At 44.1% G+C, this 25142-nt stretch overlaps 1 protein-coding gene across 2 annotated transcripts in view; it reads right to left on the minus strand.

Moving 5' to 3' along the window:
- Positions 1–25142, minus strand: part of PDE4B (phosphodiesterase 4B) — a 552181-nt gene that overhangs the window by 365043 nt on the left and 161996 nt on the right. The window contains exon 1 of one of the 2 annotated variants that reach the window (XM_073593789.1): positions 11802–12544. The exons of the other annotated variant lie outside the window; for it this stretch is intronic. Within the exon in view, the coding sequence (XP_073449890.1) occupies positions 11802–12040 (239 nt within the window). The 5' untranslated portion in view covers positions 12041–12544. Of the gene's footprint in view, positions 1–11801; positions 12545–25142 lie in introns of those variants that run through there. 2 annotated transcript variants of the gene reach the window in all.

Raw genomic sequence — 25142 nt, forward strand, 5'->3', positions numbered from 1 at the left:
TACAGGGAGATTTATTTGAGAGCTACAGAGAGGGTGAGGGTTAGTGGGAGGGCCAGTGTTGGGGATACAGGGAGGGTCAGTGTTAGGGTAACAGGAAGGACCCTTGTTAGAATTACAGAGAGTATCAGTGTTAGGGTTATTGAGAGGGTCAGGGTTATTGGGAGGATCAGTTTTAGGGTTACAGGATTGGCTAGCATTGGGGTTACAGGGAAGGTCATTTTTAAAATGACAGGATTGGTCAGTGTTAGGGTAACAGGAATGGTCAATGTTAGGGTTATTGAAAAGGTTAGGATTACTGGGAAGGTCAGTGTTAGGGTTATGGAAAAGGTTAGGATTACTGGGAAGGTCAGTGTTAGGTTTAGTGGGAGGGTCAGTGTTAGGGTTAGTGGGATGGTCAGGGATAGTGGGAGGGTCAGTGTTAGGGTTAAAGGGAGGGGCAGTGTTGGGGTTAGTGGGAGGGTCAGTGTTAGGGTTACAGGGAGGGTCAGGGCTTGGGTTATTGGGAAGGTCAGTTTGGGAGTTAGTGGGAGTGTCAGTGGGAGGGTCAGAATTAGGGTTACAGAAAGGGGCAGTGTTGGGGTTACAGGGAGGGTCAGTGTCTGAGCTAGTGGGAAGATCAATGTTAGGTTTACGTTCAGAGTGAATGTTTCAACGTTGCATGCAAATTATTTTTTTGTTCATAAAACGTATTAAAATTTTTATTACTCTAAATTTTAAATAGCCTTTTATAGTAGTCACACACCACTATCACTATACCAGGGCTTGGAGCTCTGACCACGGAGACACTTTATTCTATAAGTATAGCTGGTAGTTGTTGGTCACATTCAACTAGAATGTGTTTTGTAATGTTGAAGATGTTTCGTAGCTTCTCCAAGCCACTTTCTAGTGAGTGACAGGAACATACCCCAGGGGTACTCTCCTCTCTACAGGAGCTGCTGTCAATCAAAGTGGTGGGTTTTCTTTAGCACAGGCTGCTTACTCTTGACTACAGGAAGGGCACCAGGTGGGCAGACAAGGGTGTCCTAGTTATCGGACCCTGTGGTAAGCGTTGAAACCCACTGGCTAGGTGTAAGTGCAACATGAAGGCAGGATTTTGTTTTCACCCTATTTGCAGAATAAATATACATACAACTTCACAGGACAAATACCTCTGCACATGTATATATAAAATTCAAAAAGGTTATTCCCTGCTGTTGCCCCACCCATTCCCTGACACCTTCTATCTACAACACTGGTCCCTACTCCCTAGTAGTGCACTGACTGCTGACAGCTCTCCTGGTACCTATCCTTATACCTTATGCCAAGATCAACAACAGTACTGTCACAGATGCCAGAGAGTACATTTTGCTATGGGGCCCAATAACCTGTGGTTACGCCCCTGGCCTTGCAGATAATTACAGTCCAGTCCCCTGCAGCCAAACGCAGCTCTGACACATGACGGAATCTGGAGAATTTCATATCAGAATTGCTGGAGAGCAATTATAAGAAATGCGCAGTAGACGCGGAGGCCATGGCTATGGCTGAAGGCGATTCTGACGCTCTCACAAATGTCAGGGAAATGCACATTAAAAGGAAAATCAATAAACAACAGAGCAGAAAGTGAGAAGCACAGCCAGGCTCCTCTCCAGTGCAGATTTGTGATGTCAGGTCATTGGGAAGAAGCAGGGAGCTGGAATGTGTGGGAGGTGCCATGTTCCTGTCCTCTATATGTCAGCCAGCTTCCTCGTCTGTCTACACGATTCTCTGTCCGCTTCCTTTATCTAAGTGATGCTTCCATTATGTCCTTTGAAATAACACTATACGGGCTCATGTTGACAGGCGTTCCTTTTCAAACGCAGCGTTTGCTATTCAAATGCAAATGCATGGGTTTGATTGGCAAACGCGGCGTTTGACAAGAAAAAGGGTAAGTGTGACTGGCATTGCCTGCAGTTCAAATGTACCTCAATAGGACATTGTGCGCCCAAAAAAATGCAACACAACACAAAGCAGGTCAACCAGCAACCTCTGAAGTTCCAAAAGTCAACGGGCTTTGCTGACATGCATTTGACATGCGTTCCAAATGCACGTTAAAAATCAGGAAAACTCAAGGTAAAGAATCCACAGTATAGTTTGTTATATAAACCACGAATGATGAAGTAGATAAGGCAAAGTTGTTACGAGAACCTTAGATAAATAGCCTTATAAGAACAATAGATATGCTGTTCGTACCTACACTATGTGTTTGAAAAATTGTTCAAACTGTAAGCTGTTAAAAATGACGCCAAGGTCTTATCCTGTACTGTGAAAAAAAACTTCAATAAAAACCATTGAAATAAAAAAAATCAGGAAAACAACACCCATCAATATGGTTTTAAACCTCTGAAATGAAAAATGAACAAAGCATATACTTCTATAGTGTGTATTTGCCTCTACCTAAAAGACTCTGCATGAGCCACTTCTGAAGTCTATGCTGACACCAGATAATCCCAGGAGATGCCCGTTCCCCCTTCTGAAAGTCTATGCTGACACCAGATAATCCCAGGAAATGCCCGTCCCCCCTTCTGACAGTCTATGCTGACACCAGATAATCCCAGGAAATGCCCGTCCCCCCTTCTGACAGTCTATGCTGACACCAGACAATCCCGGGAGATGCCCGTCCCCCCGTCTGACAGTCTATGCTGACACCAGATAATTCCGGGAGATGCCAGTCCCCCCTTCCAGAACACAACAGGTGATTCACAGCCTCAGCTGTGCATGTTTCCCTATGAGACTGTGTAGAGAGGGGAGTGTCCTTTCCCTCTGCTAAGGTCTCAGATTACACTCAGCTTTCTTCTCTGAGCTGTGCAGTGTGACACCAGGTCCCCGTCCCCTGCCTTCTGAAGCTCAGAAATGCTGTGCATAGAGGAGTTGTAAAGGCAGAAGGTTTTTTTTCTTAATGCATTCTATGCATTAAGATAAAAAAAAACTTTTGTGTGTAGCAGCCACCCCAGCACCCCCCTAATCACTTACCGGAGCCCCTTCTCTCTCCAGCAAAGTCCACGAATGTCTAAGCCGTCTGGGACATTCCTCCATATTGGCTGAGACATAGCAGCAGTGCCATTGGCTCCTGTGGCTGTCAATCAGAGTCAGTCAGCCAATCAGGGGATAGAGGGGGCGGGGCCAGGTGGGGGCTCTGTGTCTGAATGGACACACAGAGCTGTGACTCGGCTCCAGTGCCCCCATAGGAAGCTGCTGACTGTGAGGGTACTCAATAGGAGGGAGGGGCCAGGAGCAGCAAAAAGGGACCCGGGAAGAGGAGGATCCGGGCCGCTCTGTGCAAAACTAACTGCATAGAACAGGTAAGTATAGCATGTTATGTTATTTTTTGTTTAAAAAAAAACAAGACTTTACAATCACTTTAAATACCACTGCTCAGCTTTTTACAAGGTGCTTCCTTTCCACTCCATTGCAGTAGGTCATGATCAGCCTATCCACAAAAAAACTCCCAGGTAGCTAAACCCCATTTAGGCAGGCCCGGCCTGGGGTTAGAAATGTGCCACTAGAGGGCCCTGGCTTATTGAAACTGTACGCATGTGTAGTGGCCCTTTCTCCCTTTAGCAGCAGTGGCTGAGCTCAACATTGTTCTCTGCAGTGAGATCCCAGGTCTGCAAACTAGCTGTGCCTATTATGAAGGGTGCCCATCATCCCCGTTGAGTTTATTATTTACTATACCCGGCCAATGCCCCTGTCAGCTGAAAGTCACGGTAGTAGACACCCCTACCACAGTGATCTCCACTTGGTTACGTTTCGTGTGCCAAGTGGCTGCTCTGCTGCATTCTGATCACAGGAGGTTGGTTGCTCGGCATGGGCACCATTCAGAGAATGCTTTCTATTCTCTCAGTGGATGCAAAGCATTCTCTTATTGAATGAGGTAGAAAGCATGACGTCCCCACTCTCCTCTCGTGTTGAGTGGCCAACCTCCTGTGTTTGGAATGCACCAGGGCAGCTGCTTGGTGGGCGACCAGAAGCTAGTGGAGATCACTGGAGTAGCGGTGTCTACTGCATTAATTTCCAGCTTCTAGAGCAGCCTTTCTCAACCTTTTCAACACTGAGGAACCCTTGAAATAATTCTTCAGTCCCGGGGAACCCCTGCTAAAAATGTAAAATCTAAAAAACCCTTGATACATTAGTGTGATGGTCAGTGGGAAGAATGCTCCTTATACTTGTGGTCATTGGGAAGAATTACCCCTTTACAGATAGCTAAAAATATCAATGTGTCAGTGGGAACTTATCTGAGAGGCAGAAATTGACCATTGCTCAAGGAGCCTCTAGCACCTTCTGAAGGAACCCTACGGTTCCATGGAACCCTGGTTGAGAAACCCTGTTCTAGGGGGATCCCACAGGTATGGAATAGGCATGGGTACATTGGTCCAACCCGGGCCAATGTAACTTGGTATGAAATATCCATACATGGAATTCTTCTTCAATTATATAATGTGGAGTGTGTAACAGGAAGAGCCAGAACACACAAAGGTGATGGGAAAACCCAACACTCCCAGGTGGACAGGAGCAGAGCCAGGAACAATGGCAGAGGGATCTCCACATTGGATTGTCCGAAACACATAACTTAGCCTGCCTTGGGATCAGCTCCCATGTATTTTCTTCCTGTTTTCCAAAATGAGAGGAGATCAGATCAGAGACTTAAAGGGCCAACTCATTCTGAAAAGCCTGAGCAACATCAACCCTGACTTTGGAGCAGTGCACTCTAATTATCCATTTTTAATATCATGGTCTATTTCAGGTGATCTCATAATAAAGATGGTGATAATAATCCTTTGTGTAGTAAACATAATCCGGGGGCTCGTGCTGTGATCTCTCAGCTCTCTATTTGGCTTGTCAAGATTTTCTCATTGTGAATATGCTCAGCGGGCAACGAGACACGAAGAATTCCGAGGCGGTTCAAAGGGTGACGCCTCTCACCGCTGTCATTTGTGCAGACGAAACAGATCTTCTTCAGCACAACATTGTTCAAATATATACTATATACTGTATTTTACAGAGAGTTTAATGCTCTGCTTTAAACTATTATTATTCATTGTGAGAATTCTTGTAGAATACACATTCAGATGAATAGGAACGCCTGATAATAGGTTTTACAGAGTTCCATTCTTTCTGATGATACAGCTTTGGAAGTTTTTCATTCTATTTGAATCACACAGTATAATGTATGTAAATCTATAGAGATAGATAGATAGATAGATGGGTGTACAGGCCCTGTACCACCATCCCAAAACAAGAATTAAATTGCCAGGATGCAACTCTGAGTTTTTCACACTGGGCAGAGGCACTCGTCAGGGATGCCCCCTGTCGCCTTTATTATTCACCCTAGCCTTGGAACCCCTAGCATCCGCTATTAAACAACACCCGGACATATCCAGATATCCAATTGAATCCTCCCACTTTAAACTCTGCATGCATGACGATGATATTATGCTCTTTTTGACCCAACCCCAAATCTCCCTACCCAATTTATACACCATATTGTCTAAATTTGCCTCTATCTCTGGACTTACAGTAAATGTAACGAAATCCACTGCACTCCCCATTAATTTACCCTCTGCTCAGTGTGAGACACTCCGAGGATCCTTCCCATTCCAATGATCAACTGATAAAATTCCCTATCTTGGCATCTACATTATACCACAATTGTCTTCCATCTTCGCCGCGAACTATCCAGCATGTATGTCCCGACTTTGGAGCTTGCTTAGAATCTGGAGTTCCTACCGCATTTCATTTTTGGGGGAAGTCATGGCAGTCAAAATGACCCTGTTACCAAAAATCTTATATCTGTTTAGAGCCCTCCCTATCACTATCCCCAAATCTGTTATTGACAAGCTACAGCAGGATGTTAATATATTTATCTGGCAGAACAAAAGGCCCAGGTTTTCCAGACACATTTTATATAAATCTCAAACTACAGGGGACCTAGGTCAACCAAATCTCTGGTTTTATTTCTTAGCTGCTCGTTTTTCCCAGATAGCTCAGTGGAATATCCCGGATTCAAGGGTACCCTGGGTCAGGTTTGAATCAAACTCCATCAAACCTTATTGCCTCCCGTATATGTTATGGTCACCCTCCAAACTCTATAGACAAACTTACCTCCCTTAACACCATTGTAACGCACTCTCTCATCCTCTGGAACCGGTATAAAAGTAAACTTGGCCTGATTTAATTTGCACCCCAAGGTTAGTCCTTTTTAGGAGAACCCTTATTTGCCACAGCGTTTGACCATCCCGAAAGTTTCTCATGGTGGATATCCAACTCCCTGGTCACCTTAGCTGATCTCCAACAAGGAGATACATTCGCCACGGTTGATCTCCTCCGTACACAAAAACAAATCCCACTTAGAGAACACTATCACTTTATACAAATAAGACACTTTTATATCTCCCATTTTAGTCTTACCCCCTTCCTCCCCACCTACATCCTTCGACCAGCTCACAATCTCAATTTGTCTACTTGGAGCATCAATCCCAGGTATCTTCCGCAAGGAGGAATGTCTTGTACACACTATTTGCGTATCCACCTTATGGGCCGTTGCTCTTCATTGGAAGACCCCCGCAGTACCCCTATCCTCCATTCTAAACAGAATTGATACGGTTAGGATTTTGTATACCTTACAGGATAAAATGCACCTGTTCGAGCTTAGATGGGATGCGTGGAAAGCCCATAGGCATATTTTACTATCACAGGACTAAATACCAATTTAGGTTACCAGACCTTGCAATATTAGGTTACCAGACCTTGCAATATTAGGTTACCAGACCTTGCAATATTCTCAGGTATACCCCTCCCCTACTTCTTTATGTTTTTGTTACTTTAGATAATAATTAATCCGTATTTTCTAATGACTTTCCTGTATGCTTTGGAATTGTTGTTCTTTATTTTGGTTATCATAGATGTCCTCTTGACATCAATTTTATGATGTATACTGTCATGAGATTGTATAATTCATATACCTCAATAAACAAAATTGTTTGCAAACAAAGAGATAGATAGATAGATAGATAGATAGATAGATAGATAGATAGATAGATAGATAGATAGATAGATAGATAGATAGATAAAGATAGAGAGGTGGAAAGACAGAGAGAGAAAGAGAGGGAAGAGAGAGAAGATGAGATAGAAGAGAAAAGAGAAGAGGAGAGAAGAGAAGAGAAGAGAAGAGAAGAGAAGAGAAGAGAAGAGAAGAGAAGAGAAGAGAGCTATAGATAATAAATAATAGTTAGATAATAGCTATAGAGAGACAGAAATAGACAGGGGAAAATAGGAGGCTAGAGATAAATGTATAATAAATAGATGGTAGATAATTGATAGATAAACTTACAAAAATGTTTACTACATGACAAGGACTTCCCTGAGCACTGTGATTTATTTATAGAGACACACAACACAAGGTGGTTTACATTGGGAACTTCTCTGTAAATTATAACTTGAGCTATTGAGCTCTGTAAATAACAGGCTTTTCACAACAGGTGATAAGAGACAGTTCACTGTTACACTGGGTAAAGTGATCAATCACCCTATGAGAAGAATTAGGAGACCCCCTCCACCAAATCTCTGGCATAGCATATGTTTTCGTTATTTGCTTTGCTCTAGCTCTAGGACCTTTGTAGAGAAATACAGTATGCCTAAAAAGTCATCATTATGTAAATATTAGGAAACAAATAAGCAGTTAAAGAGCTATAAACATATACTGATAGGTGGAACTGGTGTTCCAGTTTGTCCTTCAAGTATCAGGTATAGCATAGAACACTTTGACCTTCAGCCTTATGTAATAAGAACAAAGCAGACGTAAACGTGCCATCATCCATAGCGACCAATCAGATTTTTAGTTAACCAGAGCTGGTTTCTGATTGGCTGCTCTCAGTTTTTGGCACATCACTGTTGCTCTTTTTCCTGAATAAACCTGCTTTTCCCACTACGCCTGGCTCAGCGACGACTTAAATCTCGACAGCGCTATTGTTATTTTCAGCCTCTAATTATCTGCTTCCTGCAAGTCTCATTATATGCTCAGAAGAGCCCCCATCGCACATCCCTCTGCCCCTGTCAGTCTATTTTAAAATCACAAAGTGGCTGTATCGAGCAATCCGAGTGGGCTAGGCTTCTTCAGACACCCTCACCGGGGGGGGGGTCATCAGGTCCGGGCCAGGTGTGGGCGCCCCTTTAACCTTGATGTAAGGTCACAAGATGCCACCAGGGATGAAAGCAGTGGTAGGAACACGTCCCCCATCTAAAGGATCTTCCTCGTTGTGCATGCAGCTGCTGTGCCCAACGTTCGCTTATCAACAGCGGTGCTATCAGCGTCGAGCAAGCATCACTGGCTGTGGTCGCCGGCATATGGCTCAGACAGATAATCACAGGACAAACATATTGACATTTGTTGATCTCCAGACTCCTCCTAAAACCCATAAAGGAGCCATGGCCTCCACACCTGTCCATTGTCATCTGTCCATTGTCATCTGTCCATTGTCATCCATCCAGCAAGAAGTCCATAGGAAAACATTTCCTAAATCTTTTGCTGCTAAAGGCATATTTAATTTCTTTTATATTTAATATAAAGGCGTCCTAATTGGCATCATTAAATCTGCAATAATTGGTTGATGGTCTACTGAACCTCACCAAGCAATATAAATCAGATAATTGGCGCTTATGTCATCTGCGAGATAACGGTATTTGTTACGTGACCGCCTAAACATCTTAATTACGAAGAGCAGTTGGTGGTCGTAAAATGCAGCCAGCTCACGGTATTTCTTATATTAATATAAAATTATCGTCTCAGATAACAGCCAATGAGAACTAACAGCTGGCGCACTCTTATTGGTTGCTATGGGTTACTGCACATCACCACTGCCCTTTGCACCGCTTTAGTAAATAAGTCATTTAATGATCACAAAACACTGAGTGCGCAAGTCTTTCTGCGCGTTCCCGTTCGTTTCAACGGGCTGCCCTACAAGTGGGAAACACGGAAAAATAAGCCCCCCGACTCCTCCAAAACTGGGTCGCGCTGCGGCACCGTTTGGTTTGGTGAACGCCAAAAAAATGTGCACGGGTGCGTGGGCCTGCCATTAACAATAATGGCACCCCTGTGCGTTTGCTAGAAGTTCAACGCATTTCTATGTGTGTCGGGGGGGGGGGGGGAGTACGTGATTTTGCGCACATTCCTCAGATTGAACCTATCCTAAGAGTGGAGCAATAGACAATAATTGCATAGGATCAATCTTAAATTAGAAGATTTACCAGGAAAGAAAAATAATAACATTGTTACAAACTGAAATGTCACGATGCATGCGATCAATAACATTGCGCGTTCGATAAATAACATTAGGATAGATTCACAAAGCTTTTACATGAGGATAAGGATCTTTTATGTGCCCTATGCAAGAGTCAAACTGAAAATAACTGTCACTTTTAAAAAAAAATTAAAAATAAAGATCCTTATCCTCATGTAAAAGCTTTGTGAATGGAGCCTAATGCTATTTATTGAACGCACAATGTCATTGATTGCAGCGGCATCCTAGCTTTTCAGTTTCTAACAATGTTGCTTTTTTTCCCCCCCTAGTAAAGCTTCGTGAATTAAGCCGGCTAATAACATTGTGTGTTTCCTGTTTCTATTCATAAGATGTGGAATTCATACATAAGTAAGACTGGTCCAAAAGGTGAATCGTTGTTTATAGCAACTGCATCCCTGGTTTAATCCAAGTATTGATTGGTGGGTGAAGCCTAATAATATTTTGTCCATATGGATCAATTTATGACATGGGAGCAAAGACGGGGAAACTGGTCCAAAAGTCGAACCATTGTCCAAGGCAACGGACTTCCTCGATTTGATCCGAACATCTGATTAATAGATATAGGAAACAGATTTGATTTTGCACCAGCCCAATAATATTTTGTCCCTATGTATCAATTTATAAGACATGGAATTCATACAGAAATGATAGAACATTGGTCCAAAAGCCGAACTGTTGTCCATGGCAACTGCATCCCTGATTTAATCCCAGCACCTGATTGGTGGTTTAAGCCTAATGATATTTCTTCCATGTGTATCAATTTAAAAGACGTGGAGGTCATATATGAAGCAGACTGGTTCAAAAGTCGAATTGTTGTCCGCGGCAACCGCATCCCTGATTTAATCCAAGCACCTGATTGGTGGATATGGACAACAGCTTTTCTTTTTCATCACCTTGATAATATTTTGTCCATATGTATCCTTTTTAAAGACGCAGAATTCATACAGAAAAGATGGACAACTGGTCCAAAAGTCAAACTGTTGTCCACGGCAACCGCATCCCTGATTTAATCAACGCACCTTATCTGTGGGTTAAGCCTGATAATATTTCCTCCATATGTATCAATTTATAAGACATGGAATTCGTATATATGAAGAAGACTGGTCCAAAAGTTAAAGTGTTGTTCATGGCAACCGCATCCCTGATTTAATCCAAGCACCCGATTGGTGGATATGGACGACAGCTTTTCTTTTTCATCAGCCTAATAATATTTTGTCCATATGTATCCATTTAAAAGACACAGAATTCATATATAGAAGATGGACAACTGGTCCAAAAGTCGAACAGTTGTCCATGGCAACTGCATCCCTGATTTATTGTGCACACCTAATTGGTGAATCAATTCTAATAATATTTCATCCATATGTATCCGTTTATAAAACACTGAATTCATATTTAAAAGGACAGAAAATTGGTCCAAAAGCTGTTGCCGATGACAACCGCATCCCTGATTTTATCCTGACACCTGATTGGTGGGTTAAGCCTAACAATATTTCATCCATATGTATCAATTTATAGGACATGGACTTCATATATAAAAGACGGAAAACTGGTCCAAAAATTGAACCGTTGTCCATGGCAACTGCATCCCTGATTTATTCTGAACTGATTGGTGAATCAATTCAAATAATATTTCATCCATATGTAGCAATTTATAAGACATTGAATTCCTATATGAAAGATGGAAAACTGGTCCAAAAGACGAACCGTTGTCCATGGCAACTGCATCCCTAAATTTAATCTTAACACCTGATTGGTGAATCAATTTTAATAATATTTCATCCATATGTATCAATTTAATCCAAGCACCTGATTGGTGGATATGGACAACAGCTTTTCTTTTTCACCAGCCTAATACTATTTTGGCCGTATGCATCAATTTATAAGACACAGAATTCATATATGAAAGATGGAAAGCTGGTCCAAAAACTGAACCGTTGTCCATGGCAACTGCAACCCTGATTTAATCTGAACACCTGATTGGTGAATCAATTCAAAAAATATTTTATCCATATGTATCAATTGATAAGACATTGAATTCATATATAAAAGACAGAAAATCAGTTTAAAAGCTGAACCGTTGCCGGTGACAATTGTATCCCTGATTTAATCCGGACACCTGATTGGTGGGTTAAGCCTAACAATATTTTGTCCGTATGTATCAATTAATTAGACATGGAATTCATATATGAAAGATGGAAAACTGGTCCAAAAGCTGAACTGTTGCCGGTGACAACTGCATCCCTGATTTAATCCGGACACCCGATTGGTGGGTTACACCTAACAATATTTCATGCATATGTATCGCTTTATAGGAAATGAAATTCACATATAAAAGACAGAAAATTGGTCCAAAAGCTCAGCTGTTGCCCATGACAACTGCATCCCCGATTGAACCCGAACACCCAACTGGTGGACACACAACAGCTTTACCTTTGCACCAGCCTTTCTCTATCAACCCCCCCCCCCGTCTTTGCCCCCCCAGCTTACCATGTATGTGCCACAGTAAAGCGCCGGCGCTGGCGGATGCTCTTGTTGACCAGTAACTTTCGGAAGAAGCAGGGGGAGTTCCTTGGCGAGCTGCGGGGGGAGATTTTGGGCGAGGTGGTGCTCCTCTTCCCAGCATGTCTGGGGAGCTCCAGCTCCAGGTGCATGTGCTCTTTGAAAGTTCGGATGTAAACCTCGGAATCCGGAGTGGCGAGCTCGTTCGAAGGATCCTTCGATGTCATATCTTAGAGGCTTCTTCACATGCGAGGCATAATAACCTGGGACGGGCGGCGGAGGGGATTCGCAAAAAGGGACCAAAAGGCGTTTTCTTTTTTTGTTGTTTTTTTTTTTTTTTTTTTTTTTTGGCGCACGCAGAAGTATTAATCCGGCAGGAATAGTATCCTAGATTTCCCCTCGCGATGTCGCGTCAGCCGTACGCCTGGCTTGGGGTTTTTTTTTTTGTTTGCGAACCACTTACTGAGACTCCGGATGTTCATTCAAGACCAGTTCATGCAGAATTGATCCCTCATCCATCCTGAATTACACAGATCCCGCTCTCTTTCTTTTTTTTCTTTTTTTTTTTGTTATCCTGCTCTGAATTGCCAACAGAAAGAGCAGCCGCGGCCGCCGCCTGCGAGCGAGGAAGAACAACAAAAATGTTGAATTGCTTTTAAACGATGCCCTTCAGTCCCATAGGCTCGACTTGCCAGCTTCCCTGGATGAGAAAAAAAAAAAAAAACCCTCTTCATTCAGAATATCTCGCTGAGCTGCTGAAACCAAACAGCGCTTGGCCCCACCCCCCTCTGATGCTGATTGGGCGGCGGAGGCTGCTGTCAGCCAGAGCTTGCACCAAACTGATCTGAAGGGCTCAGCTACACAGCAGATTTTAATCGCTTGCCAAGAAGGAGTTTAACCCCTTGTCGGCAGGCGCGTCATTTTTTATTTTTGCAAATGCCACCATTGCAAGGAATGATGTCAAGGAAGGGGGGGGAGGGGTTCACACCTTATGCATTTTTTTCCCCATAATTTTTTATTGTTTTCTGGATAATTTGTACAAACAAGAGGTTATCATACAGAATGTATCAAATAACGCTTCTATTGGAAGAACGGTAAATACAATATGTGCATTTCATCTGATAATAATAATTTGTACTCCTAACATAATAGTCTTTGTTAAGCATGGATGAAGAGAGATTAACATTTAACAATTCTAGAGTCCTTGTTAAAAACCCATTCTGACTGAGTAATTTAGAGTATTTTAGAGTATGATAAAGTCTAATAAAATAAGATTTAAAACAGGAATAAAATAAAAACAAAAATATAAAAATAAAGAATAAAATACAAAAAATGTAAAAATAAAGAACAAAATACATAAAATAGGAATAAAACAAAAACAAAAATATAAAAATAAAGAATAAAATACTAAAAATATAAAAATAAAGAACAAAATACATAAAATAGGAATAAAATAAAAACAAAAATATAAAAATAAAGAATATAATACAAAAAATGTAAAAATAAAGAACAAAATACATAAAATAGGAATAAATAGGAATAAAATAGGAATAAAACAAAAACAAAAATATAAAAATAAAGAATAAAATACAAAACATATAAAAAGATGAAAATAAAGAATAAAATACAAAAAAAAATAAAAGGGAAGGAAAAGTAAAGACTGAAACTGTTGTACCTATGTGTAAGAAAGTTCTAGCTATTTTTTTTTAACATGCGTTTTCATGCGCGTCTATATGTGTTTTCATGCGTTCCGCACTGCTTCGTTGGGTTCTACCAGCTGAGCTAATAAAATGTTGAGCAGGGCGAGGTTCACATTTGTGCAATACGGGAACGCGTGAAAAATTCTGTGAATTCCTGCAACGCAAAAAATACCCCAAAAAACATGTTTCTCTTTTGCGTTTGCATGGTGTTGCCGTTTACGCTAGGTTCATACCTTAGCGTTTTTGCAGCCCGTGTTTGCGTGGGAACGGTAGCTCATTAAAATGAATGGGCTGCCATGCCTGCGTTTCTGAAAAAAAAAAAAAAAAAAAAATGTGCATACCTTTTGCATACGCACGGTGTTGCCGTTTACGCTAGGTTCACACCTTAGGCTACTTTCACACTGAGGCACTTTACAGGCACTACAGCGCTAAAAATACCGCCTGTATAGCGCCTGTAAAGCGCCTCTCCTGTGTCTCCACTGTGAAAGCCCGAGGGCTTTCACACTGGAGCAGTGCGTTTGCAGGACGGTCAAAAAAGTCCTGCAAGCCGCATCTTTTCAGCACTGTATACACCGCTCCTAAAGCGCCCCTTCTAATTGAAAACAATGGCGCAGCGCCGCTGCAGCGGCACTTTGCGCGCGGTTTTTAACCCTTTTTCGGCCGCTAGCGGGGGTTAAAATATAGCACCGCTTTACCGCTGACGCCCACTTAGTGTTTATGCGGCCCGCATTTGCGCAGGCACAGCTGCCTATTCAAATGAATGGGCTGCCATGCCTACATTTCCACACACACGAAAAAAAAGTGCATGCACCTTTTCAAAAAATGCATGGGGGTGCCATTCGGGATGAACGGAGCCCCGCACGTCTCCTAAGATCAGCGTGATTTGGCTTCGGGTGGTTGCAGACGGTCGAGAAAGCGGCGATCGGATGGGAAGGTGACGATCAGTCTGGCCTTACCTTAGGAGGCTGCTCCTCACTCCAGGCTCCCGGCTGAATAGGCGTTGCTTCTCCTCCTGGCCAAACAGAAAGTGGGTCCTGAGACCCGATTGGCTGGGAGCCCTAAGACTCCCTGGTCAGTCAGGTCTCAGGACCCACTTCCTGATTGGCTGGGAGGAGAAGCAGGAAGACATTAGCGAATATTAATTCACTAATGTCACACAAGTGGGTGAGCTCACCCTTTTTTGAAGCCAATTACAGCCTCAGGTTCTAATCATGTGCTTCTAAAAAAAAAAAAAAAAACATTGAAATCCATGTGTCTGGCACCCTGCATGTAGCTTAGGGGCCGGGTGCCACTGGTAATAGATCCCACCCCAGCAACAATAGATCCCACCCCAGCAATAATAGACCCCCAGCAGTAATAGATACCCCCCAGCAACAATAGACCCCACTCCAGCAACAATAGATCCCACTCTGGCAATAATAGACCCCCAGCAGTAATAGATACCCCCCCAGAAACAGTAGACCCACCCCAGCAACAATAGATCCCCTAACAACAATAAACCCTGTCACAGCAACAATAGACCCCTCAGCAGTAATAGATACCCCCAGCAACAGTAGACCCACCCCAGCATCAATAGATCCCACCCCGGTGTTCTATCGGATAGTGCCCGCTATCGGATGAACGGTGAATGCGCCGCGCATGCGCCGTGCAGAACAGCACAACAGCTGATTTTACGATTGTAAAATCAGCTGTTGTGCTGTTCCGTACGGCGCATGCGCCGTTCGTCCCGGGTACTTCTCGATAGCAAGCACTATCCGATAGAATACCGGCAACATAAGACCCCCAGCAGAAATAGATATCCCCCAGAAACAGCAGACTCACCCCAGCAACAATAGACCCCCCAGCAGTAATAGATACCACCAGCAACAGTAGACCCACCCCAGCAACAATAGATCCCCTACGCAACATTATACCCCTCAGCAACAAGGGACCGCCCATTACAAAATACCGCCCCAGCAGCAATAGATCCCACCCCAGCAACAATAGACTCCCAGCAGTAATAGAACCCCCCCCAGAAACAGTAGACCCACCCCAGCAACAATAGATCCCCTACACAACATTATACCCCACAGCAATAATGGACTGCCTGTTACAAAATACCACCCCAGCAACAATAGATCCCCTACACAACATTATACCCCACAGCAACAATGGACTGCCTGTTACAAAATACCACCCCAGCAACAATAGACCCCAGGCAGTAATAGATACCCCTCAGAAACAGTAAACCCACCCCAGCAACAATAGATCCCCCCAGTAACAATAAACCCCGCCACAGCAACAATAGACACCTCAGCAGTAATAGATACCCCTAGCAAAAGTAGACCCACCCCAGCAACAATGGACCGCCCATTACAAAATACCATCCCAGCAACAATAGATCCCACCCCGGCAACAATAGACCCCCAGCAACATCAACAGATTTCCCAGCAGCCAGCAACAATAGACCCTCCAGCAGCCAGAAACAATAGACCTCAACAATTGACCCCCCCAAGCAACAATAGACCTCCTCAGCAACAATAGACCCCCACACAAAAATATATTCCTGCCAGCATCAATAGACCCTTCAGCATACCGATTTACCCCTTGCCATTACATACATTCAGTGCTGAAGGTGCAGGAACTGCGTTCCCCTCCACATTACCACTGAAGAAAAGCCCTGCCTCTACCACTCTGCAGCCTGTCACTGGGACGCCTTTGTCACAGAGATGGTGATTGCAGACAGAATACTCCAAGGTCCAGCTCCAGATTTTGATATCAAAATTGTAATTAAAGATTACACACTTAGCCAGCCATTCCATTAAAGTGGTTGTAAACCCTTACATATACCCAGTGAAGTGACTATCCTCAGGTGATACACAGGGATTAAACAAATCTTCCTACATAAGTTGTACCTGTTTATCTGCAGTCTTCTCTTCTCTACATCCGTTCAAAGTCAAGAGTTTATACAGTTTGTCTGAGAGTTCAGAACAATCAGGGTAGAGCTTCTGCAAAGCTCAGTGAGGAGAGCTCTGAGCGCTGATTGGAGGAAAGAGACCCCCCCCCTTTACAAAGCACATAGGAACAGAGCTGAGGCTGTCAATCTGCCGGAGGTTCCTCCCCTGTCACCCATTATCTCTTGATGTCAGGAATAATTGTCAGAACTGATTCATGCTGATAGCAGAGGAAGGAAGCAGCAGACAGAAATGACACTTAGTGCTCTGGATTGAGACAAGTACACAATATAGAGGGAGATGCTTTGTTCACATTTAATGTCTGAGGTTTACAACCCACTTTAATCTCTTCTTTGACTTGAATGAGACAAAGAGATTATTCTCTCATTAATGAATCTGTTAGATGACCTTTTACTATGTATACCCCCATCCCCCTCACCAGTTTAAAGAGAACCAGTCAAGACCACATTTCTGCAAGACTAGTTGTTCTGATTGTACATAAGTGCGGCTCAACCACCGGTTTTTAGTGCCCCCCAGCCACCTGTGTGAAAGAGGCCTAATGCCGCGTACACACGAGCGGACTTTCCGGCAGACTTGGTCCGACATTCTTCACGCCGGACTTTCTGAAAGGAGGGACTTGCCTACACACGACCGGACTTTCCGGCAGGCTAGCTCCGCCCGTCTTTCCGACGGACTTTCGCCGGGGTCTGCGGGCGGGGGGCTTATCGGAATCCGGGAGCCCCCTTTAATAAGAGGGCCCCCAGATCCTGGCCCCCCACCCTATGTGAATGAGTATGGGGTACATGGTACCCCTACCCATTTACCTAGGGAAAAAGTGTCAATAATAAAACAAACTACACAGGTTTTTGAAGTAATTTATAAGACAGTTCCGGGGGGGGTCATCTTCCGGCTTCGGAGGTCTTCTTCCGACTTCGGGGGTCCCTCCGGTTCCTCTTCTCCCGGCGTCCGGTTGGTTCTTCTCCTCTCTCTCTGGCCTCTTCTCCCGGTGTTCCAGTTCTTCTGCCGGCTCCTCCGCTATCTTCATGCCGCTCTTTTGCCAGCGGAGGCCCAGACTTCTGGCTTCTTGGCTTCTTCTCATGTTGACACGATGGTCTCTCCGGCTGGAATGCTCTCTGAGAGCTCCGATGTGACTTTTATAGGTGGAGACCCCGCCCCCTTATGGCGTCCCAGTCCCTGGGCATGCTGGGACTGTGACGTTTTAGGGGGGCGTGGTCACGCAGGGTGCTCCCTCCCCCAAAGCAACCACCCCCCCCATGTTGAGGGCATGCGTCCTGGTACGGTTCAGGAAGGGGGGGCGCTCGCTCGTCCCCACCCCCTCTCCTGATCGGCCGGGCTGCGTGCTCGGATCGGGGTCTGGTATGGATTTTAGGAGGGACCCCACACCGTTTTTTTTGGCGTAGGGGGTTCACCTTAAAATCCACACCAGACTTAAGGGTCTGGTATGCCCCGCGCTCGCCGCAATAGGAAAATTTGTATTTCGTATTGCAGCGAGCGCGAGATGCAATACCCTACCCTTGCGTTGTATCTGGTCCGTCGGATCAGCATACAGACGAACAGGCTTTCCGTCAGGAACTGAGTCCGGCGGACTTGCGACGGAAAGATTTAAAACATGATTCAAATCTAGGTCCGGCGGACTTTTGGGAAAAAAAGTCCGCGGGAGCCTACACACGATCGGATTGTGCGGCGGACTCTGGTCCGCCGGAAAGTCCGCTCGTGTGTACGCGGCCTTAGAATCACCCTCCCTGTACTTCTGTATGTGCCCATGCTTCATGGTACACCTTAAATATGGCTGCAATATGAGACATGGGGATGTATTTGGAAAGCTTTTTGCCTGTGAAACTGCATGTACATTCATTCTGTATGCATATGGACAAAATGGGGCAAAATGGACTGTTGGTGGGCTATTTTCTCTGCAAACTGAATGTGTGAATCAGGAAAATACTACGTTATGGCCACTAGGTGGAGATGATGATCTTCGGAAATGAATACTGATTTACTATGACCATCAGCTAAATTCAGTGGCCATAATGCAGTATTTTCCTGCTCCAGACATTCAGCCTGGTGAGAAACTAGCCTGATAACATTCACATTCTGCCCCTATTCCCACAGAACAATTTACACAGGACAAATAGCTCTGAAAACATTTGATTCATACCCCTCTCTTGTAAAAAGGGTGGAATAAACCTTTAAGCAAAGGATAACATTAACGTTATTGTAAACCCTTCTGTATGCCCAGTGAAGTGATTGGCTTTAGGTTAAACACAGAGATGAAACAAATCCTTCTACATAAATTATACCTGTTTATCTGCAGCCCTCTCTTCTCTACAGCTTTCTAATGTACACATTGTACGTAGCATTCCTTAGCTAGAATGCAGGAGGCGGGGATCTAATGTCACACACTGTTGAGCATAGAGCAGGGAGCTGAGTGTAATCTGAGACCTGAGTGGAGGGAATGGATACACCCCACCCTCTACACCAGGGGGTCTCCAGTTTTTCCAGACAAAGGGCCAGTTCACTGTCCTTCCTTTTTTTATTTCAGAGGTTTACAAGCACTTCAAATGACTGTCCCTCTTTTAACCCCTTACCCGACAGCCACACGCCGATATACGTCGGCAGAATGGCACGGGTGGGCAAAAGGGTGTACAGGTACGTTCCCTTTGAGATGCGGCATTGTGGGCGCACGCGTACGCCGTGTGCTCCATGACCGCGGGTCCCGCGGAACGGAAGAACGGGGAGATGCCTATGTAAACAAGGCATTTCCCCGTTCTGCCTAGTGACATGACAGGGATCTACTGCTCCCTGTCATCGGGAGCAGTGATCGCTGTCATGTCCTAGGTAGCCCATCCCCCCCACAGTTAGAATCACTCCCTAGGACACACTTAACCCCTTGATCGCCCCCTAGTGTTTAACCCCTTCCCTGTCAGTGTCATTTACACAGTAATCAGTGCATTTTTATAGCACTGATCGCTGTATAAATGACAATGGTCCCAAAATAGTGTCAAAACTGTCTGATGTGTCCGCCATAATGTCGCAGCCACATAAAAATCGCAGATCGCCGCCATTACTAATAAAAAAAAATAAATAAATAATAAACATGTAATAAAACTATCCCCTATTTTGTAGACGCTATAACTTTTGCGTAAACCAATTAATATATGCTTATTGCAATTTTTTTTACCAAAAATATGTAGAAGAATACATATTGGCCTAAACTGAGGAAAAAAATAGTTTTTTTATATATTTTTTGGGGATATTTATTATAGCAAAAAGTAAAAAATATTGCTTTTTTTTTTGAAAAATTGTTGCTCTTTTTTTCTTTATAGCGCAAAAAATAAAAACCGCAGAGGCGATCAAATACCACCAAAAGAAAGCTCTATTTGTGGGGAAAAAAAGGACATCAATTTTGTTTGGGAGCCACGTCGCAGGACCGCGCAATTGTCAGTAAAAGCCACGCAATGCCGTATCGCAAAAAGTGCTCTGGTGAGGAAGGGGGTAAAATCTTCCGGGGCTGAAGTGGTAAAATGGAATAAAAAAAAATCCAGAATGGCAAATCAATAACTTTTTGGAATGTAAAAATCCTCATTGATAAACTTCTCTATACTGTATGGTGCCTCATATTGGGTTTTTTGTACTCTTCTAAATCCACCGATCTCTACAGTAGGAAGAGGCTTAATGTAATCCCACAGGATCAGCCTGGCTGCAGAATGATCCCAACTATCCCAACTACGAGATACTAATAGTCCCAGCAATACAGTCCACGGGATGCTGGAATTCCTGATATCAGGTTATTGAGGGGTTATGTTTGGCACGGGCTCAATGAAAGGAACGTTTCCTGTTTTTCAGGAAAATTAGATATCACAGAACGATTGCAGGAAGATTTTTTTTCCAGCATTCTGGGAATCTCCTTTTGGACTTTTTCTGCATTGCAAGATTAGCTCATGACATTAACGGCCCATTTACTTCTTAGAAGTGCGCTAATGCAGATTATGTTGCATGTTAACGAGTGTTGCATTTAGGCAGCCCATTTAAAGCTCAACTCCGGGATAAGCACATACTATCTAATTCCATTCTTAATGTGTATTCTTCTGGAATCTCGGTGTGCTTTGTGTATTTCTTCCAGATCTGTGCAGTAATCCAGTGTGAGACTTTTCCTTCCTGTAATAAAGACCGCTCACTGCTGCTCTCTCGCCTTGTGCAGGGTGACTGGTCTTGTCTCCGCCCCCTTCCTGTAGATTTCTGCAGGCAGTCTGTAGTGGGTGGAGCCAGCTGGGTCCCTCCTACAGATCTGTTCTTTGTGCAGACTACAGTGGGGAAAATAATTATTTGATCCCCTGCAGATTTTGTAAGTTTGCCCACTTACAAAGAAATGAAGGGTCTATAGTTTACTTCAGGCAGCCTGTAGTGGGTGGAGCCTGCTGGGCCCCTCCCACAGCTCTGCTCTCTGCACAGGCTATGTACAGCACAGTGATGATGTCACTGCTACTTTTACTAGATAATATGTTGGTTTGAGAAAACATTTGATGCACACAAAGTGGATTTATTTCCATTATGGCTACTAAGGAATATTTTTATAATTGAAGGTTTTTGTGCCGGGAGTTCAACTTTAAAATGAATAGACCTCCAATGTATCCTAAAGTTCTTAAAAAAGGATCATTTTCTCCTAAGCAACACACTGCAATGCACCACCTGTATGTTGCATTAGTGCAGTGGTCTCCAAACTGCCGCCCTATTCATCCCACAAAAACAAAGAGCCAGTGGGGCACTATTCTTCTCACTGACACCAACAATGGGGCACTATTTTTCTCACTGACACCAACAATGGGACACTATTTTTCTCATTGACACCAACAATGAGGCACTAATTGTCTCACTGACACCAACAATGGGGCACTATTTTTCTCACTGACACCATTGATGTGCCACTAATAATCCCTCTAACACCAAAGATGGGGCATTGTTTACTCCCACTGATTCCACAACATTTTCTACTCCCACTGGCCATGGTCCAGCCCACCTAAAGTCTGAAGCATCATAAACTGGCCCTTTGGTTATAAAATTTGGAGACTCCTGCATTAGTGCACTGTAAAACGCACAGCAACGTGTGTCCTGCAGTGTGGTGTGTTGCATTACCATTCATTTTGAATAGCACCCCACTGCACGAACGCAATGTACTGCAGCACACGCGCATTGTAACGCACCACAGGGCACAGATGTGGACGGTCTGTACATTGCTGTGCATTATTGAAAACCTGACCTGCAGCTTCTCTGGTCCATGGCGGCCCATTCAAAGTGAATGGGCGTTTCAAATGCAATGCACAGAAAATGCACATGAACACGGGATGGTGACACTGCGAGGCACATAGTACTGTGCGTTGCTGTAATGCGGTAAAAACACATTGGTACTGTGCATTGCCACAGAGCACAAATGTGAAGCCAGCATTAAAAAGGAGCTCCAGGCAAAAGTGTTTTGGATGAAGTGGGAAAGCGTTCGATTCTCCATCACGTTTTTATTGCTGCCTGTGTCCCCAGTGGGGAGAATTGTCCTCTATCCCATCTATTTGATGGTTGAAGTGAGGAGAAATCTTCCCAATGGGACACAAGCAACGATCAAAACCTTTTTACAGTGCCTTGAAAAAGTATTCACACCCCTTGACATCTTCCACATTTTGTCATGTTACAACCAAAAACGTAAATGTATTTTATTGGGATTCTATGTGATAGAACACACGGGGGCACATAATTGTGAAGTGGAAGGAAAATGATAAATGTTTTTCAAAATTTTTTACAAATAAATATGTGAAAAGTGTGGGGTACATTTGTATGGCGCCCCCCGGAGTCAATACTTTGTAGAACCCCTTTTCACTGCAATTACAGCTGCAAGTCTTTTTGGGGATGTCTCTACCAGCTTTGCACATCTAGAGAGGGACATTTTTGCCCATTCTTCTTTGTAAAATATCTCAAGCTCTGTCAGATTGGAAGGAGAGTGTCTGTGAACAGCAATTTTCAAGTCTTGCCACAGATTCTCAATTGGATTTAGGTCTTGACTGTGACTGGGCCATTCTAACACATGAATATGCTTTGATCTAAACCATTCCATTGTAGCTCTGGCTGTATGTTTAGGATCGTTGTCCTGCTGGAAGGTGAACCTCTGCCCCAGTCTCAAGTCTTTTGCAGACTCCAAACAGGTTTTCTTCTAAGATTGCCCTGTATTTAGCTCCATCCATCTTCCCATCAACTCTGACCAGCTTCCCTGTCCCTGCTAAAGAAAAGTATCCCCACAACATGATGCTGCCACCACCATGTTTCACAGTGGGGATGGTGTGTTCAGGGTGATGTGAAGTGTTAGTTTTCCGCCACACATAGCGTTTTGCTTTTAAGCCAAAAAGTTCAATTTTGTTCTCATCTGACCAGAGCACCTTCTTCCACATGTTTGCTGTGTCCCCCACATGGCTTCTCGCAAACTGCAAATGGGACTTCTTATGACTTTCTTTCTACCATGGCTTTCTTCTTGCCACTCTTCCATAAAGTCCAGATTTGTGGAGTGCACGTAGGGTTGCCACCTCATCCCTTTAAAACCGAACGCATATTAATTACACAGGTTCTGTGGCTGATTAAGGTGGCAATTAAACTCACTTGGTGCCTTATCTATATAAAATTAGCCTCAGAACCTGTGGAGTTTATGCGTTCGGGTTTAAAGGGTTGAGGTGGCAACTCACACCACCCCCTACTGCCCCCGCACTGCAGCCGGAATAGACCACTGCGATTTAGTGTGCGGCACCTGTCTGGCCTTAGGGCCCCACTCACATCTAGTAACGGCAAGGCGTCGTGGTTTTAGCGCATTTTAAAATGCGTGTTTTTGAAACAGCACCATTCATTTCAATAGGCTGCTCTCTGTTCCAAAAAACACTCCAAAGTATCTCCTGTACCTTTTTTTGGAGTCAACTGCAGCGTTTTTTGTCGCACGACAAATACCTGTTTCTTTTGCGCGTTTGGGGTGCCATGAACAATAATGGCACCCAAACACAGGTTTTGTGATTATTTTACCACGTTCCAAAATTGCATGATTCTACCGGCGATTTTAGAACGTCCAGATGTGAAGGAGGCCTTAACAAATAGAACGAATTTTCCTAAAAATGATACATTTCAAACAAAATTCTATTGATTTTTGGCCAGCTTCAGTCCCGGTTCACACTGGTGCACTCTGAGAGATCGCATGTGATTCGCACCGCGTTGCAAATCACATGCGATGTCCGTGCGATGTAATTTCAGCCATACAGTTAGTTGGGCTGCTATCGCATTGCATTTGGACCAAACTCGCACAGGCCCCTTTTTTCGGTCCGCTCCAGAATCGGATCGCATGGGTGTTCACACCCATGTGATCCGATTCATGTCTCGAACTGTCAGTTCGCAGTGCGATACGTGAGCTGAAATGGGGGTGTCATTAAGGCTCGGTTCACACTTGTGCGATGTGGGGACCCTACGAACCCACTGCGGGTTCATACATCGCACCTGACACTGCCGTATGCCAACTGCCGGGAGTATCAATACATTGTTAATGACACCCCCATTTCAGCTCGCATATCGCACTTTGAACTGACAGTTTCGGACATAAATCGGATCGCATGGGTGTTAACACCCATGCGATCGGATTCTGGTGTGGACCAAAAAAGGGTCCTGTGCGAGTTTTGTCCGAATGCGATGTGATAACAGCCGTACCATCAGTATGGCTGAAGTTGCATCGCACGGACATCGCATGTGATTCGCACTGCAGTGCAGTGCGAATCACATGCAATCTCGCAGAGCGCGCTGGTGTGAACCGGCACTAACATTGTATTGAAATTCCCAGCAGTTCGCATATGGCAGTGTGAACTGCCGTGCGAGTCTGGTGCGATGCGGGAACACACAGTGGATTCGCAGGGTTCCCGCATCGCACAAGTGTAAATGAATGGAATTGTTTCCGAGCATGTGTAGGAAATTTGCGCGTCGGAATTGCATACAGACGATCGCATTTTCGGATAGGAACTTTTTCCGACCGAAAAATTGAGAACCTGCTCTCAATCTTTTGCTGGCTGGAATTCGGCCAGCAAAAGTCCGATGGAGCCATACACACGGTCGCATTTTCCGACCAAAAGCTCTCATCGGTCTTTTTGCTGGCCGAATTTCCGATCGTGTGTACGTGGCATTAGAGGTTTTTTTGTAAAGGAGAATGGGTGGGAGGTGAGAGGGAGAAGGAATGGGGCGCTCCAACATCTGCCCGGAGATGGGCTTTAGGACGTACCGTCATGCTGTGAAATAAATATTATTGCACATTAAAAAAAAAAAAAAAAGTTTAATAAAGAAGAAGAGCAAATTGATGTCAAATTGGCAGAATAATTCAAGCCTTGTGTGCACGGCTCTCAGTCCTGGAAAGCCATAATGAAGGCGTAGTACGGGGCCCAGGAAGATCTTCTGGCACCCATTAGTCAATGAGGCGCCATCTCTATGGCCTCCTATATATGTCCATATGTGCTCACTTACAGGCTGGGACTGGAGGAAGGAACGCAATAAAGGAATCGTATTAATCCGAGAGGAGAGCCTGCCCGGACTGGAACGGCAGAAAAAGTTGTAGCTTTCCTGTAAACATCAGTCTTGTTATCGTGATTGATGTACTATGAGACGGCAATGTCGTCTGCCAG

Source organism: Aquarana catesbeiana, linkage group LG07 (genome assembly GCF_042186555.1).
Source record: "Aquarana catesbeiana isolate 2022-GZ linkage group LG07, ASM4218655v1, whole genome shotgun sequence".
Taxonomy (NCBI): domain Eukaryota; kingdom Metazoa; phylum Chordata; class Amphibia; order Anura; family Ranidae; genus Aquarana; species Aquarana catesbeiana.